Genomic DNA, 18,751 nt, shown 5'->3' on the forward strand with positions numbered 1-18,751 from the left:
CTAAAAGTTAGTGTGGCATGATTGTTGGCAAGACATTAAGCGAAAAGATGAAAAGATTTCAAAGACCTCAAGATTAGCTGTTACTTTTTCAAATTGGAGTAAAGTGGAATCTACGGTATTAAAGTAAACATTATGCAGTGACATTCTGTCATCTTTCCCTGAAATCAAGAAAAGTTTTTATTTTGTATCTCACTTTAAGTGAGAAATGTTTTATCCAGTTTCTAATCAGGGTTTCTTTCCTAAATAGGAATTTATTTATGGTTATGCCTAGTTTGTTAAAAAAAAAAAGAAGCCCCAAACCTACATGTATTCCACCATAAAATAGTTTTTTACATTATATATGTCTGAAACAGCAAACATGGCTGCTCTTCCTTCTTGTAGTGCTCAACTTCAAATGTGACATGCACTCATGTACTTAATGCTTTTTAGAACAATGCCAGCCTTTTATGCAGCATGCCACACCCTCTGAATAAATAACTGGGTAAACCTGCTGGAGCTGCAAGAAACAGAAGAGAGGACATGTCAGTATGAGTTAAAAACTACAGTATTTTAGAAGTAGGACTTACAAGTACATCTTAGTAAATTAAAATATTTGTCAGATTAAAAGTACCTTTTAAATATTAAAAACCTCTAAGTCAGTATAAAACTTTTTAAATCAAGCCCTGATGTAATATTCTAATCTTCTAAACATGCATGTTTGAGCTAGTTTCAACTCTAGCATGCTTTATTTGAATTAACAAGTCTTTGCAATGCCTCTGCTGAACTTGACAAGTTGTTGAGGTAATTCTTTCCTTTGAAAGAAGTGTGTTGGAGCAGGAACACAAAATATGCAAGGGAACATGTCCCCAGGGCTGAAACAGGAAACTATCAATACTGCAGCAACAGTGCTAATGAGCTAAGGGCCGTTTTTCCTTCATTTAAAATAATTCTAATTTCTAAAATGTGATTTTAAAACTTAAATTGACCCAAAATCTCTTCTGTCTTTTGTTCATTTTTCACTTTTTTTGTTACACCACTTGCTGAGCCTTTGAACCACCTCAGACATGATTTATTTTTGTGAGCTCTTTGGCAGATTTTGCAGGATTCTTATGACCTAGCTACATAGGGTATACAAGAAACTAAAAGTAAATTTGCAACAATTTCTTTCAAGAGAATTTGAATGAGTCATATTATTTTGATTTCCCAAATTCTTAAAAGCTTGTAATTTTATAGAGGCATAGATTATTAATCATGTGACATCTATTTTACCATACAGCTTTTTGGTACAATGTTCATTTTTATTTCTTTATTTAAAATAATAAAAAGAGACATGTATTAAGCATGTATTTATAACATAGTAGTGCTCTCTAGTGATATTTCCTGTCATGTACAACCACAGTCCTCACAGCATTCATCACAAAATAATATGGAAGATGGATTACAGATTTCCTCAGTTTTTGCTTTTACCTCACACATAAGTGTTTCAGATCAAACATGCTTATTAACTTGAGCAAATACAATAAGCAGTTTTAAATTGATTTCATTCATTAATAGAAAAAGCCATCAAAACCAAACTTGCCCTTTGTGTAAAAAACATTTGATTGGTTTTATTTATTGGTATTTGAGTAAAGTGTATAATGCGCTGACTTCTATTTAATATTACTTTTATTTGTCATTTTTACTACAACAGTGCAATAAACAACATAATGTAGTTTTTTATGATATGGAACAGGTATTGTCGACAACACATTAATCAACGAAAAACAAACCACACATTTTTAAGCTAAATAAAGACTATAGACGTCTTTCACGATTATTATACTAAAACGTTTTGCCTTGTCTGCTGATTGTTGCGCATGTCCTCTGCGAACGTTTACGCTGCATTTCATGGACACAGTTTTTAAAAAACTTTTTAACGATAAGAAAGATGTATGAGGATAAAAACATAACTCAGAACACCGGCTGTTAAGAAAGACTTCCGATCGAACATTTTCAGTATAATTAAAATAACTGCATGGTCATATTGTAATAATTCTCTGTTTGTACCATTGTGACATTTGTAAGAACGATTTTATTGGGGCGTACGTGAAAGCAGCACACGGTACCCTTTGAAAACTCATTCATCACGATAGCTGTCATGCTAGCCGTTGTCATCGCAACCTGAAGTAAAATCGTTACCGCTACTGAAATGTAACGTAATTCACACACCCATGTGAATGATTATATATGCTAGTGGATATCGCCAACACTTGCCTGCGTGGGGGACTGGGAACTAACGTGTCGTGTTATGGGAGAAACACGGAGGTCAGGCGAACGGTGGACTGTCAACAACAATAATGTCCGTGTGAAACGACTCTGCTACCGCTGTAATTGTTCTTTCTCTATATTATAGCACCGGTAAGGATATTATTGTTCGCAGTGGGAGTGTGAAGGGTGTTTTGTTAAATATGTTGTTGTTCTGCAGGGGATGGTCGTGAAAACATGGCCGATCAGGTAACCAGAGCTAACGAGATTTTGACTGCCATGAAGTTAACCTAAGTGGCTTTCAGGCTAGCCGTTTTTGCTAACATAATCTAGCTAAGTTGTTGGCGCTGTCATGATTATATAGGGACATTTGGTATTTACGTTCCGATTGTGTGTCATACTACATTCTTGGAATTGCTGAGAAAAGTAAGCTTATTTACTTATGAGGCTGTAAATTGAAAACACGTTTCTATGTACTACAGATGTTTTGTAATGACTAATCTTCAGTGTTACCGCCGTTAATTTGATGACAGCAGCCTTGGTTAATTCCCTTGTCAGTTGTAGGTTTATGCTTGCATTTATTGTTATTTACATACCTTTACAGATCAAATTAAACCATGCCTGGGAAACTAAAGGCCAAAATCGTGGCAGGGCGCCACTTGCCTGTAATGGACAGAGCAAGTGATCTAACGGATGCTTTTGTTGAGGTGAGAGATGATGCCTTCACTACAACAATGTTATGTTTTTCCATTCGAAAAAACACAATAATAATGTATGTGGAAACATATATGAGCATTAGAAAATATATACTAGTTTGATTCTGGGAAATCTAATCAGAAAAAGTACATTCACCCCTGCTTACCCTGGGGTAAAAAGCATAATCTGGAAAGCTGTAGGTAAATTACATACAGTACAGACCAAAAGTTTGGACACACCTTTTAATCCAATGAGTTTCCTTTATTTTCATGACTATTGACATTGTAGATTCACACTGAAGGCATCAAAACTATGAAGAACACATGTGGAAATATGCACTAAACAAAAAAGTGTAAAACAACTGAAAATAACCTTATATTCTAGTTTCTTCAAAGTAGCAACCTTTTGCTGTGATTACTACTTTGCACACACTCTGCATTTTCTTGATGAGCTTCAAGAGGTAGTCACCTGAAATGGTTTTCACTTCATAGGTGTGCCCTGTCAGGTTAATAGGTGGGATTTCTTGCCTTATAAATAGTCATGAAAATAAAGAAAACCCATTGAATTAGAAGGTGTGTCCAAACTTTTGGTCTGCACTGTATATAATTCTGAAAACATATTATCTTGAAAGGTAGTGACACATCACATACACTTTGACTTTTTAGGTATGCTTTTCTAAAGACGTGTGATTCAATACCAAACAGCAGCACTTTACAAAATGTTTGCTCAGTTTTGGATTTCCTGGACATCAATGATGGTTAAGATATAACATGTCAATGCTTTAAGATTAAGATGATTTGTTCATATGTTTTATGGATGTTGCGTGTTTTGTATGATGTGTTTTTCTAAATATTAAGTCATTTCTTTTGTCTTGTCTGTTGCATATGTACAATATGTTGCAGATCATGCATCTTGTTTTCCTAATCACTTTATTGCGTCATTTCCCATAGATGATGAAATTAAGTTTTGCCCCTAAATTTTTATAATCCCCGTTTCAAATATACAACTTTATTGGCATTCAAGCATGCTTGTAATAATTAATAACTTAATTAACTTCCTGGTTAGTTGTTACTAAGCTGTGTTTTGATTAATTACCATCAGGATAACTGCATACAACTTTATCATTGATGTCTGTTTCTATTAGGTAGCAAAGTAGCTGTAAGCAAATTAGCATTTGGGCCATTAACATATCAATGGAGCAATATAACAACTGTTCCCAAAATAGTTTGCTGGTGCTATTTATGCACTGTTTTTTTCCTCACATGAATAAAACCCCAGGGATTTATATATTTGTTTCTTTCTGTAACAGTAAGTCTAAAAATAATAGCTGCAGCAGTTATATTGTATGTAATGCTTTTTAGGTAAAATATTTAAAATAATATTTGGTTTTATTATATCCTTCTTATTTTAAATGAAAGAGAATTAGAATATTATAGCAAAACATATTGGGAATTATTTTAAATAATATGCAAGTTTTATTTTAATTTAAGCAAAACTTATTTTCTTTAATGTGTTGCAGAGAGTTACTTAACTGGACTTTTAAAAGATATCTTTCCCTTTTAATTTTTACAGGTCAAGTTTGGAAATACAACCTTCAAAACGGATGTTTTTCCCAAGTCCCTTAATCCACAGTGGAACTCTGAATGGTTCAAGTTTGAGGTAAAATAGATTTAAAATTAAAGCGGACTAAATGTATCACATCCTCGACACAACTTCTATAAATCTGAATTGTTTGTATTCATCTTGACCTTTGTTTCCTTCCTTCTCCTTTTCCTTCTGTCACTGTTCAGGTTGATGATGAGGACTTGCAGGATGAACCATTGCAGATCACAGTGTTGGACCATGATACATACAGCGCTAACGATGCCATAGGGAAAGTTTACATTGACATTGATCCTTTGCTATGTACTGAGGCTGCCTCTATCATCTCTGGCTGGTTCCCCATCTACGACACCATACATGGTATAACACTAAACTTGTGTGAGAAACTTATAAATCCAGAGCCTGAACTACTTCTTTGTTACAATGTTTGTGTTATTTTCCATTAGGAATCAGAGGAGAAATCAATGTCCTTGTAAAAGTGGAGCTTTTCAACGACTTGAATCGTTTCAGGCAGTCGTCTTGTGGGGTCAAGTTTTTCTGCAGTATGTTTTTTACTTCACAAGACATCTAAAGATGTAATTTATTTACGCAGTGAGACTGCGAGGTTTAAGCACTGTCAGTCTTAGAAATCTGCTAAAACTTGAATTGCAGCTGAAGAAAAGCTTTGAATTGAAACATATTTTCTCTCATTCTTTTTGTCCAAATTCCACCTCCAGCCACATCTATTCCACGGGGCTACCGAGCAGCCATGGTACACGGGTTTGTAGAAGAACTGGTGGTGAATGAGGACCCAGAGTACCAGTGGATAGACCGCATTAGAACCCCTCGGGCTTCAAATGAAGCGCGTCAGAGACTCATCTCTCTCATGTCTGGTATGAAAGCCTGAAACTAATCCTCTTTGATTGGGAATAGGAAGAATTTGGATCTGTTAACATCACTGTGTGTTTTCCCCCTTGTTCAGGAGAGCTGCAGAGGAAAATAGGGCTTAAAGTTCTGGAGATGGGTGGGAATGCAGTGGTGGGCTACCTGCAGTGTTTTGACTTGGAGGGGGAGTCTGGCCTGGTGGTCCGGGCCATAGGCACCGCCTGCACTCTGGAAAAACAGAGCTCAGGAAGCCTCGTGAACACACACACGCATCCTAACACAGCACCTGCTTCTAACGCCTGCAATTCCCCGTCTAAAGATGGAAAGGAGTGAGTATAAACCCAGAACACGGGCATGGACCTTACTTCTGTTTATGTGCAGATCGTTCTGCAGATCAAGTTTGTGAGAATGACGATGGGCTGTGTGTGCATGAGAGGGAGACCATGTGGACAGAATGTACTGAATGCTTTTTTTTTTTTTTTATTGTCCTTTTTACAGCCCTGTGTGTGTCTCAGTATTAAGGACTCCCCTTTATATTTTGTGTGTTGTGTCTTTTATATTGCATTCTGGAAATAATGGTGCAGAACATAACCTGAGACACACACATGCACATTACACATAAAGCCATCCCCTGCCCCTGTCCCTCTCACCTCGTCCTCTCCTTTAATCTGCTTTTGCTTGGCTTTCTGCTCTGCTTCTGCATGTTTCAGTGCTCTTTACAGTGATAAATATTTAGCGCATGTGTTTGGCTCTGCTTTTAACACTGTTCTGTCTTCGTCTGGTTCTAATTGTCTTACTCTCTTGGCTAGTGGTTTTTCATCTAGCTTCCACTGGCTCAGCTACACTTGAGTGCATGCGTGCTTCTGATTTGCATTGATACTGTAGACTTGTGAATGTAATGATGAGGTACAAGAATATCTTGTGGTAATGATTATACCGATAATATACAGATTTAACGGTTTTTGGTGAGGGTAGTAGTCTGAGCAATTGAAAAAAGTCAGAGAAAAATTAGGTTGTTGTAATAAATAAATATTCCTGTTTTGTGAATCAGCATTTTTGTTTATTGTGGTTTTTACTTTTATGGAATGGAAATTAAAAACAAGCAAACTTGCAAGAAAGTAAAACCTATTTTTTTCTTTAGCTGCATTGTCAGTGAATCACACTTAATAATAGTAATAAAGGGTATGTTGTTGAAACATTCTGTAAAAAGATTTTTGTAGAAAGACAAAATAATTTAAATCTAAAGTAAAAAAAGGAATATTTCTGCGACTTTGTTAGAACACTGGAAGTGTTCATAGAAGTGTTGATTACATCAGTATTTCACCATTTACTAAAATGGATGCATTAACAATGGATTAACTAGACCGTTTTATTAAAACCTTTATTAACAAATATTAAATATTTCATCTTTGTTTCAGTTCATCTAGTGAGAAATGTTGATATATTTGTTTTAATGTATGATTTTCTTATAATCTGCTTATCAGAATTTTATTATTTGGGAGAAAAATGTTGCAAAAGTTTTGGCCAACTTTTCATTATCTTAAATTAGAGGTGCCCCAATCAACCAGATTGAGATGGTAATGGACCATTTTCCTTTGATTAGCTCTGATTGGTGAACTAAAAATATCAACTTTAGAAAGCACCAAAATCAAAAACTTTCACAATTTTCTATCTAAAAAAGTGCATAATTTGTGAAAGGAAACTCCAGGTTGCTTGTACTTAAAATATTTTCAACATAATTGATCAACCTTGATTTAAAAAAAGCAATACATTACTACAAAAATGACAAATTTCTCAATTTTCTTCGCATAATCTCTGTGTTTTTCTCGTGATGATTAATCTGTATTACAGACGTTTAGCTGTCAGAATGGGAAAAAAAACAAAAGAGAAATGTTGGAAGGACATCTCATTTTGTGGTACGGAGTGGACCAAAATGTCACTTTAAGGTATTGCAGTAAACCTGGTAGTTGGAAGAACATAAATCAGAACATGAATCAGAAACATTTGATCAATAATTTATTCACTTGATTTTGATAGACAGGCAGAAGTGATGCATTTTTTTACAGGAAATATAAAATTAAATGCAACACATTTTCTTACCTTAGGAACAATTTTTTTGAAAACTGCCAACTTGTTGCCATAGAGTTTTTACTCCATCCATTTCTGTGTTGTCTCTAAGCAGTCACATACTCCATTGCACACATTCTATTTTCAGAAACAATAAAGAAACTAAATTTCAGGACAAAATTTGCTGTTTTCCCAACTTAATATTAGTATTGCAGGAATAGATATATTTAAAAATAATGCTTTTAATAAGAAGAGTTTGTTTTGGCCATTTTCTGTTGTATGCATCCCTGCTCTGTATGACTAAGTAGCAAAGATGAGTGCTGTGCATGAGTTACTTGTTGCTTTTACATGACTAAGTTAGAAAACAGTGTCTGTGTCAGTGGGGTAAGCTACTTTCTTCCTTGCTTTTCATTACTTTTTGACCTTTTTTTCCTCAACTGCAGTGTTGTGCTGGTTCTTGTGTGCGCTTCTTTTATCCCTCTCTCTGCCCACATTTGGATTGGGACATTTCTCACCTATGTCCAAATCGCTCTTGCGTCCTTCTTTCTCTTTTTCTCTTTCTCTCTGTCTGTGTGCTGATCGGCCCAGGTCTCCCCTTGCCCATGGATGTCGCTCCACCCACAACAGTCCAGTGCATTCAGCCTGCAGCTCCCAGAGACTGTCCCAGAACTTCTCTGTCTCTGTTCCCACACTCATCTTCACTGGTACGCAGAGGCAGCGAAGGAAAGCAGTTCACAGGAACAAGACAAAATTTAAAATAAAAGTGTTTTTAACTGATTGTTAAAAAAAAAAGAAGGGACTTTTCTATTTTGAATGAGATCACTTTACAGGACAGATCAGTCCCAACAAAAGGCAAAATAGGGCCTTCATTTGATAAATGACAATAGTATCTTTTTTTGTTTTTCAATTGTTCATCATGAACAGCAGCATCTTATTGGTTTTCAGAGGAAGCGCCTGCTGTGTCTCTACATTCCCCTGACCTTTGCTCCACTCTAATGGGACACATGCTTCGACTTGTCCATCCTGTTTTCCTTTTCTTTTTAAATCTTTTTTTGTGTTTTGCCACCTTGCTTTTATTGTTGTGTGTTTGCGCGCCTTTCTTTGTGCGTTCCCCTTTGCTTTCTCTGCTTGCTTTTTAGTTTCCCCGGCCATCCATAGCACATCGTGAACACACCTCACCCAAAGCAAACATGTCACATATTTAAAAGAGTTCCCCTTCCCTACTTAGGAGCAACATTGCGCATATGATCACACACAGAGGAACCCTCCGAGGGTGAGGCGGTGACTGACGAGTGTGCGTGTGTCATGTTCTCCTGGCAGGCCGGTATTTGGTGAGGATCTGCCCTCGTCCTCCGGCCCGCCTACCCCTTTCCGAAACCTCCCCACCTCCTCCTCCTCTCCTCCCCCCTTCTCTCCCTTCAAGCCATGCAGCCGTCAGTCCTCTTCATCAGACACAGACCTCAGTTTGACGCCCAAGACGGGTAAGAACACTCTGCCCATACCCCTCCTTCATTCTCATCATTCTGTACTCCTAACACCAACTTCTGGTGCTGCTATGGTGATGGTTTTTGTTTATTTTGTTTATTCATATTTAATTCCATGTTTGTTTACACTTGATTTTTTGTTCTTTGTTCACTTTTTTTTTATTGTGAATTTTGTTGTGAATGTTTGTTTAGCCATACCCTGCTTCCCATTTGTCCTCAGTGGCCTGGTGTATCTTTCAGTCTTGCTGTACGAAAAGTGTATCTGCAGTGTGAAGATGCACCAGATCTCTGTTTTAGCTTTTCCTACACTTATTTTGTGGTGTTAGAAGCACTGTGTCTCAAGAGAGGGCTGTTTATGATTTGAGGTAACTTTCTCATCGGCGGCTATTAAACTTGTGCCTGATTCCACTTCCAAAGTATAGCAAATTCAGAATGAACAAAAGCACTTGAATTTAGTGTTTTACCTTAAACTTCCTTTATGAAGCACCGGAGATGGTGCAATGTTTTCATATTTCCACATAGTGAACCCTGTTCAGGTTTAGTCCTTCCTGTCCATCCTTGCTAATCAAGATGCAAGTAGAAAAGCCTCACAACAACCATTTGCCCTGTTGGTAAAATCCGATCAGAAAATCTGACCAGAGTTTCCCATATTTCAAGACAATGAAAGTCCTGCAAAATAAATCACAATGTCATAGTATACAACATTGATATTGCAAAGATCTGCTGCAACAGCAGATACCATTAGTTAATTATTTAAGTAACTGGCATTCAGGCTCTCCATGCTAGTAACTGCTCAGTGCAGTTTAAATTTTTTTTTAAAAGGTCAAGTGTCGGTCAGGTTGTAAAGTCAACAAACCCAAGCAGTAAGACATTAGCACTGTTAAGTATTTGATTTATTGCAAGTCATATGACGTCTACAAACATTATCATGTGTCACATGTTTTCCTAACCTAGCATTCACTAAGGATTTTTACCCGTTAAACAGAATTGCAGTAACTTGCCGGCATACGTAGTCTTATCCACTGGGGTACATAAAAGTTTATAATGCAATGATTCAGTCAGGCTCCAAAAATAACTGTTATAAACTACATAGAAAGTAACTCACCTATAAAGCCTCCCATTATCCACTGCTCAATAAAATCCTGACTCGTGAGAGAATGTATTTTATCTGTTTAGGAACAATCCAACAAGGAATTTACAGGAAAAAAAATCTCTTTATCATTCAAGATAACTATTTAGTTGATGTAGACTAGAGTTGCTGTTTACAAATCTATTATTTTTCTTTTATTGGCAGTTGAAAGTTGTCCAAGTAACAATGCTGCTTGAGAAGCAGATCTTAGTGGTGAACAATCCCAGGATGCATTGCATTCAGACTATTAAATGAATGCAGATATTCTGGTTGGTCTCCATCTATCCTCATAGCATTTTGAGTACCTGGATTTAGTACGGTTCAGACACAATCAATTTGCTCAGGACAGGACAAAACAATATCTACAACTTTTTGACTATGGAAATATTTTTTAGTTGCAAAAACCATAGGCAGTCATGGCTTAGCTACCATTAGAAGGTCAACCATTATTATCTCAAAGATAATTAAGAGCTTGAATGTCTGATGGCAAAATAAACAGCCCAGCTCAAGCTCACCGAAGCCCAAAAACACTGAATACCAGACTGAGCAATAAACAGGTTTACCTTGGAATACCTGTGATTATTCTGTATTTCTACTGTGTGCACCAGTTTCACACAGTAGAAACTGAAAAAAAAAAATGTAAAAATCATATTTTTACATCCTCCTTTCTTTCTGATGTTTAGCAATATGTTTTATTTTCTCTTAATATTCGAGGCTGGGTTAACATTTAAACTTAAATTTTTTATATATATATTTGTTCTAAAAACATGAAAAAGTTAGTACATGTTCCTTTAATCTGTCAAAATATTATTGTTAATATTTATTTATATTTATTATTATTATTATTAAGTTGTAAGAGTTCTAATGTTGCAATATAAGATATAAATTTGCAGTATTATAAGTAATACTTTTGATTTATTTTTCAAATAAGAATAAAACAATATTTTCTAACTCCAGTGAGCCCATAAGACTGTGGTATTTTTGCTGAAGGTAATAATAATATCAGATGTTATACTAGCTCAGATGTTATTTCATTTCATTACATGATTAATTGATTCACACCATAACCCTCTCACCACAGCTGCTTCCAGACCCTTCAGGAGTGGACCAGTAGTCCTTCAGTGTTCATTCCTCCTCTTCTTTATTATTTTCCTAATTCTTTCCTCTTCTTTCTCCTCTGTTACTTCTTTGTCTTTCTTGCTCATTTTCCTCTTTGTCCTCAGTTAGTATTCACTTTGACCCAGATATATTTGGACATCTAATTATTAATGATATTGGTCTTGAATAATTCAGACATACAAAAGACAAAACAACCATAGGAAAAAACATGTTTTTAAGTATAACATAAATTGAGATTTATATATATATATATACGTATACATAATATGTGTGTGGGATTATTATTAGCACTGTTTTGCTAACAGGAATAACCTAAAGTTGCTTAAACTGTTAAGAAATAAAGAAACAATCTACACTATTCTCTGCATTTTTCTCAGATTTTAGAACTTAACCTAGAACTACATAATTTAAATAGTTCTGTATGTTCAACTGATTATTTATATTAGTTACTAATAGTACTAATCTAAAGTTCTCTACTTAAATTTAAATACTATAGTCATTGTCCCAAGAACATATTTATGTCAATGTCCAAATATTTCAAGGCCTAAATGTGTCATTGTTCCAGTTTCATAATTTTCTGTTCTCAGTTCCACTACCTGAACACAGAGAACCTGAACACAGAGAACCTAAGAATATTGGAATTATAAATCTTTATAGATGAATCAGTAAACTGTTTTTTATTTCAATTGGAATTTTTACTTGATTGCAGTAAATTATTTTTGTTAATGCACTTCTAATTTCAGATGTCACTAAAGTTTGAATTGAAATCTCTAGTTTATAATTGATTAAACAAAACCCTGTATTGACTTCTATGAAACTAGACAAGTCTAGTCATGATTTTTACTGATCCACCTAATCAGGTCAGTGGTCCCAGTCTAGTGCCCCAGTTTAGGACCTATGGCATCCTGACTTTTCATGTTTCATCTCTCTCTCTTTCTTTTTCTCTTTCTCTTTTTCTCTCTCTCTCTGTCCATATTTTCATTTTTTCTGCCACGGTCTGTTGTTATGCCTCCACCCTCTATCGTTCCTCTTTCTGTTCTTTCTCACTGGTTCTGTTTTTCTCTGTGCATCCCTCCATCTTTTTTTTTTTCTGCTGGATAGACGAGTCCCAGTCAGGGAGACGCAGGCCAGGGATCTTCCTCTGCCCCAGCTCCCCCGTCCTCTCTGCAGACTCATTGTCCCTTCCTGGTTCGGGTTCTGTGGGCCGTGGTCACAGCTCTAGCTGCAGAGCGACCACCCCGCCAATCCCCTCCTTCACCCACTCAGACTCTGCCTTGCTGAGAAAGAGCGTGTCCTTCACTGAGGACCTGCTGCTGGCAGCCTCCGGTATAGTAGGACTGCTGTGTATCCTTAAGTTACTAATAGAAAGGGGTCGGCAATGGCTACAGGTCACAAACAGATCCTGTCCGATCAGAAACGACACCCCTGCATGCCCAGAACTTTCTGTAAAGCAGTAAAAGAAAAACACTTTTGTTATCAAATCAGTATTGCACCGATGCAGTAATCACCTGGCAGCTTGGTTTACTTTCTGGTGGGTTCAGACGTGTGTTGTGTGAAAACTGAATCCAGTTTGCTTTCTATAACCAGGGATGGGCAGCGGCGGCAGCGCAGGGAAGGAGGCTGGACCGTTGAAGACGCTGCTGAGGCAGCAGACGCAGACTGCTCTCGAACAGAGGGTACAGTGATACCAAACACTCGCGCTTTTTCTCTCTCACATGTATTTACACTCCTGACTTTTTCCACATGTTAGACATCTGAGACTTCCCTGTATACTACAGCAAGCTAAGCATGACAGTTGATGCTTTAACATTCAATTTGTGTTGCAAATCTGCTTCAGATGTCTGAGTGCTGGGTCACACGATACATTTCATTCTCTGTGAGAGATTTCTCATTTGCACTGGTAATGTATATAAGTGGTGTGCCCTGTTTAAGACCAAATAATGTTCCCTTTTCTGTCCTCTTGATTACTCGTGCATCTCAGGGAGCATCCTCCTCTGGGTTATTGTTAAACGCCAGGGTATGTCCCATCAGTGTGACGCTCGCTCACTCCCTACCTACCTTTTTCTTTCCTTAAACACCCTGACTAAGCTGATGGCCACCACCAAGCAGTCTCAGTCAACTCCTAACCTGACCCTCCTCTGCTGTTTGTGGATCTTCCCAGGGTGGTGGTGGGTTGAGCAAGATCTAAGTTTGTCATATTTGCTCGTTTTGCTCCCACCACACCCAAATAGTCACAAGCATGTTGGGCAGAGGGCCAGAAGCCTAAGAGTTGCCTTCTTTTTAAGTCTGATGGGGTGTGTTGTGTGTGTGCGGGCGTGTGCGTGTGTGGGGGTGTGTGGAGCTATGTGTGCATCACTTTTACAATCTTTATTTTTAAACACATCCAATCTTTTTTAAATTTTTTAATTACCTGAGTGAATATTTTCACATTTTTTTTAGAGTGACATCACTAACCCTATAGAGATGCACCGATCAGAATCCTGTAGCCGGTTTAAACTGCCAACATGATTCCCAGTTCTTCCTGAAGATAAGAAAACAATACAAGAACAGCTTTCAAAATACATTTTTTGCCTTTCTGGTATGATTGGGTATTAATACTTACATTTGGTGCAGAGGCAATGTCATGCCGTGTGTGAGAGAGAACCTTGACTGTTAATCGTTTTATTAATATTTAAAAACAAAGAAAACTGAATAACAGCATTGGCATTTCAAACTGGATGTAGCATTTTTAATGACTGACATTTCTAGACAGGCTACAGTAATGAAAAAAATAAGTCTGAAGAGATTATGTTAATATGGATAATTAATTAAACTTTAACATCAAGAACATTTAAGTAAAACACATATATTAAGTGAATAACCATAAACCCGTTGTATAAAGATTAGTTACTAAGTGGGATACATGTAAGCCCCAAAGGGCTCTAGTCCGACTCTCAAAGGAACAATAAGAAATCTCTAAATACCCTTAAATGACATCAAGACGGCTTAAAGCAGCCTTTTCCTATCACTAATCCACAGGGAAAGTCTTTATAAATGACTCCACATGTTTATATTTAATGGGAGATGTGCATGAATGGAACCTTTGCTCTTTAAGAAAATCATGAAGGCCAGACCAAAGTTTCCAAAATGAATGTAGACAAAGACCAGGAATTATGACTGAGTTTTTTGGACAGATGTGTGTCAGTTTAAATTACTTGGACACAAAATAGAGAACATGTTTGGTCAAAGCAAAAAAAAAAAAAAAGCTAAACGAAAAAACTCATAGAAACTGTGAAACAGAATGCTGGAAGTGTCAAGGATAAGAGATGCTTGCTGCAGCATGATCTTGTCAGCTCCCCGATGTTAAAACTCTCCATGAAATTTATTGAGTATCAGAGAACATGTAAGATTATGGAGAAAAATAAATAAATGATCCAAAATGTGAAACAAAATCCACCAAGGACTGGATGAGACATAGGAAAATAAAAAATTTCTTAAACTGTCTTGGTGCATCTCTAATATTCACCTCATAATTAACTTGTTGCTCTGAATGGGAGAAAACATCAGACAGTTTTGTTGCTATTTTGAGATTTTTTTTGGCACAAAAGAAATGAATTGTATTCCTGCCTGATACCTTCCAAAACCTTTCATCTCATACCGATCCTGCATGATTAGAATCACAACGTTCCCCATTTTCAATATGAAGGAATGCCAATGGGAAGTAAGGTTTTCCAGCTTCCTTTGTGTATGAGTGCATGAATTTGCAGCATAATTGGAGGCAGATTACCGGTTGCCTTGGCAATGGTTAAAATCGAGCATGCCATCGGTCGTTCTGATCCTCAACAAAATATAACAGTGTGTCAAATCTGAATTTTTGAAATGCCTTGACTTTAACTGTTTTTCAGTCCTTTTCAAATTTGCTTATTTGTCTTTGTGGATGTAAGCTGGTATTGAGCAGGTGTTGAATTCTCTGGGTTAAACATTTGCATGTTGCTTTTGTTACACTCTGCATGTCCACACCTAAACCGACTATGTTTTTACCAAAGTCTACATACAACACTCAAAGATTGGTTTTAAAAATAATCATTTAGCTGCAAAGAACATGGGGTTTAAGTGTTTCTCAGGTTTATAAAATTACCTTACCATTTGAAACAATGAAGCTTTATAATAAACCTAAAATTAATAAGATGTTAGTAAAACAGTTTTTTTTTTCTCTTTCCAAAATTGACAGATCTGCTTCTATTTTCTTAATCAACAGGAGTTCCCCTTCTTCACCTTGACTTCTTTCCCGCCGGGTTTTCTGGTTCACGTCGGCGGCGTGGTCAGTGCCCGTTCTGTTAAATTGCTGGATCGCATACACAACCCCGGTGAGTTCACGGCAATGGACTAGAATCCGAATGTCGCTTGTCTGTTGTAACAGGATGTGAGTGCACTCCTCCATTGACCGAGTGTGTCATGTTGAGTGTCTGGTTTTGTTTTACCTGGCTGATACTCAATGCTGCCCATGATCCTGCTATGTTTTTCGGTTTTCCTGTGTATGGTCTTTGTGCCAGAAAAAAAAAATGTGTTGAAGAAAATGTTTGAGCTCTGAAACAGGTGAAAGTTGCTCCTCGGGGTATGAATGCTATGAGTATGAGTATTTTGATGAAAACACTTAGAAGGGTAAAACATTGTCACCTGTCACAAGGTTTATGTATGTGGACAACTTTCACCTCATTTTTTTTTGTGTTTGTGTGTGTCCATATGTTCTAGTGGCTACTTTAGCTGGGTTGACATACAATAGTGGTGCATGGCTCCAGATATTGTGTTGTGTAGTGGTGTTGGCTGCAAGTTGCAATAGAGTGAAGTGATGTTTCTCTAATATGCTGTCCCACCTTCAGTGTTTCAATAGGTTTATCATTTGTACTTAACTTGGTTTATTTGGCACTAAAGACAATTAGAGCATCCGGTTTATTGGTAGTGGTTTATGTTGCAAAACATAAAAAAACATTCTGGTCCTTAGCAGGTTTGAGGTGTGATTAATAACACTTTTGATAACCTTCAACATGTTCTATGTTACAGTGTTCTTTTTTGATTTTACAATATTAACCCATAAAGCACAGGACATTTATAGAGAATGCTAAATGTAACAGTATGTTGTGGAACCATAACTTTTGATATTTCTTTGCGGTATGAAATTTGTTTTTAAAATGCTGAAGTTTGGGTTTCAATTATGTCTCTGCCATTTGAAACTGAAACAAGTCAGTCTCTGTCAAATGAAACAAGAATTTATTACGTTATATACCCGCATTTTGTAATTCAATCTGTGCAGAAGGGTTTATGGTTAATTCAATGATTAAAATGGACTCTGGTCTTTCAGCTGCAGAACTAGTCCACCGCATTTAGCTAAGTGTGTTGCGGATCATTTATCTTTCTGAAGAGTAAGGAACTCTTTAAATATACTGAAAAGAGCTTATTTATGTGTAGGAAATGTTAAATCAAGCTGTTTTATTTTGTCTTTGGCGATGTGGTAACACACACTTGGATACCGTTAGAGCAACAAACAGCAGAATATTTTAACTTTTTTAAAGATGTCTGTTCGTAATGTTAAAAATCATTTTGGTGAACAGCTCCAGGCTACAACTTAAACTCGTGCTTCATAAAAACTAAGAATATGCTTCTGCTTTTTTGACTTTATTTTTGATTAAATAATGACACAGTGTACTTAATGTGGTCGTATTCAGCTGTGTTTGTATTTATATCATTAAAGATTTGATGTAAGGACCAGATGTTTTTTTCTCTATCCAACACATGTAATAGGAATAAAATCAAAAATAGCCTTGACTTTGATTACAACCACAAACCTAAATGAGCATTGGATTGATGGCTGATATTTTTGATGATTGCCCAGTTTATCTTTGATTCCTGAATGATTCTACAAAGTGATTCTACAAAGTGAACAGCTCATAAATGTGGATGGGGTTCAGATAGGTTGGACATTTTTAAAAAGTTTTTAAGAAGTCCACAGGAGACCTGAAAAAAATGCTACGTTTGAAATTTGCTATCTAATTTGTTATATTTTATAAACGACTTATATTTTAATAAACGACTCTTATATATGGGTATTTTCTCGTTTCTATGTCATTAAGGAGCGGGATCAACAATGGTGTAAAATCATTCATGTGTAAAACCAACTGAAGGTTTTAAGCTCCTAATGAAATTTTTCCTCAATAATTATTATTTCTCAATTTTATTTTATCCTATTAGGAACATATACATTTAAGAAATTTAAATCTGTCATGTAGCAAAAATGAATCCAGCCATTAAGAGATCAGGAGAACCACTGGAGAACCAAGAGTATAAGCTTTAAGACTTTTAGGGGTACTTGACTGCGATTCATTCATGTATTACCACTTATATACACTCATCAGCCACTTTATTAGATGCATCTTTCCAGCAGTGGCACACAAAGTGGGTTTGCACTATATGCAATGCACAGGTGGGCTGGCGGGAAAAGGATTTCTAGCTGACATTTTCTATATTTAACAGCTTTGTGCATGTGTAAATGATGTAATCAATATCAAAGGCGCATCTCTGATTAGACGCCCCTCGCTCCTTCACCCAACTCCTCCTGTTGCTCTAAAAGCTGAATTATAGTGGCGCTTTCAGAGGGTTGTGTTGAGCGTGCGCGAGGCGAGCAAGCAGTGTCGCTTTTATTGATGCACACGTTGGCGCTCCATTGTGCAATTTTTTTTTTTTTTCATTTGAATCGTATTGTCATCTGGTGACACGAAGCTTAAGATGGAGAGGCAGAAACGAAAGCTGGCACAAAACAACAAAACAGAAGAGGGGAAGGATAAAGATGTCATAGGGATGAAAAAAGCTTTTCAAAGTGGTTGAAAGACGGTAGGTAAATTATGTCGGTGTATGAAAAGACTGGTTTAAGTTACTAGTAACATGACAGGTCACTGTTGTCCTGGAGCTATGTGCAGCATTTATAATATAATAGATTTTAGCAAGAAAAATATAGAGATTTCTTTTTGTTTTTTTTGTTCTGACATTCAGACAGTAATCACTTTTTTAACTATGATGAATCATAAAACAGATAAATAATAAAAGTTGGCAGTGATACAGTTAAAGTTCACTCAGTTCTTTACTATAGTTCTGTTTGTAATATATCTGATTAGTCTGATCAGATGCAGTACCCAGTCAGTAACTGTTCTCCAAGGAGATTATTTAAAAATAAAGTATGTTTTTTTACATGTGATTTGTATTTTTTAAACAGACTTAATACAGAGTTCACGGCATTCAATTGTGTGGATGGAGAAAAAGAAGAAAGGAAGACAGAGAAAGAGTCAGGACAGACAGTGGAGTATAACAGGTTGGTCTAATACTAGGTGAAAGTGTAGGAATATCCTCTTACTCTTAAGTGATTGATTTTAAAATATCTTTTTAAAAATGCCTTAGCGATTTGCATTAGTTAATTGTTCAAAGCTATTAAATAAGGCTTGTTTGAGCATATGACTAAGCAGGGAAAAACACAGGCGTGAACCAGTTAGCAGTGATCTCTATTGAAAACAGTGTTGCACGGTCTATTTCATTTGAAGCC

General features: G+C 36.5%; 1 protein-coding gene across 18 annotated transcripts in view; it reads left to right on the top strand.

The window, feature by feature from the left end:
- Nucleotides 1-2,069: 2,069 nt before the first annotated feature.
- c2cd5 (C2 calcium dependent domain containing 5) overlaps nt 2,070-18,751 on the top strand; it is a 31,737-nt gene continuing 15,055 nt past the window's right edge. For 6 of the 18 annotated variants that reach the window (XM_032583620.1, XM_032583629.1, XM_032583637.1 and 3 more), the window contains exons 1-13: nt 2,070-2,376; nt 2,828-2,930; nt 4,492-4,578; nt 4,710-4,881; nt 4,968-5,063; nt 5,238-5,393; nt 5,483-5,714; nt 8,773-8,933; nt 12,286-12,510; nt 12,772-12,860; nt 13,166-13,201; nt 15,422-15,530; nt 18,428-18,523. In XM_032583620.1, the coding sequence (XP_032439511.1) occupies nt 2,841-2,930; nt 4,492-4,578; nt 4,710-4,881; nt 4,968-5,063; nt 5,238-5,393; nt 5,483-5,714; nt 8,773-8,933; nt 12,286-12,510; nt 12,772-12,860; nt 13,166-13,201; nt 15,422-15,530; nt 18,428-18,523 (1,549 nt within the window). In that variant the 5' untranslated portion in view covers nt 2,070-2,376; nt 2,828-2,840. Of the gene's footprint in view, nt 2,377-2,827; nt 2,931-4,491; nt 4,579-4,709; nt 4,882-4,967; nt 5,064-5,237; nt 5,394-5,482; nt 5,715-8,040; nt 8,157-8,772; nt 8,934-12,285; nt 12,511-12,771; nt 12,861-13,165; nt 13,202-15,421; nt 15,531-18,427; nt 18,524-18,751 lie in introns of those variants that run through there. The other 12 variants (XM_032583655.1, XM_032583670.1, XM_032583738.1 and 9 more) reach the window with 9 other exon arrangements.

The sequence above is a fragment of the Xiphophorus hellerii genome, chromosome 2 (genome assembly GCF_003331165.1).
Source record: "Xiphophorus hellerii strain 12219 chromosome 2, Xiphophorus_hellerii-4.1, whole genome shotgun sequence".
Classification (NCBI taxonomy): Eukaryota; Metazoa; Chordata; class Actinopteri; order Cyprinodontiformes; family Poeciliidae; genus Xiphophorus; species Xiphophorus hellerii.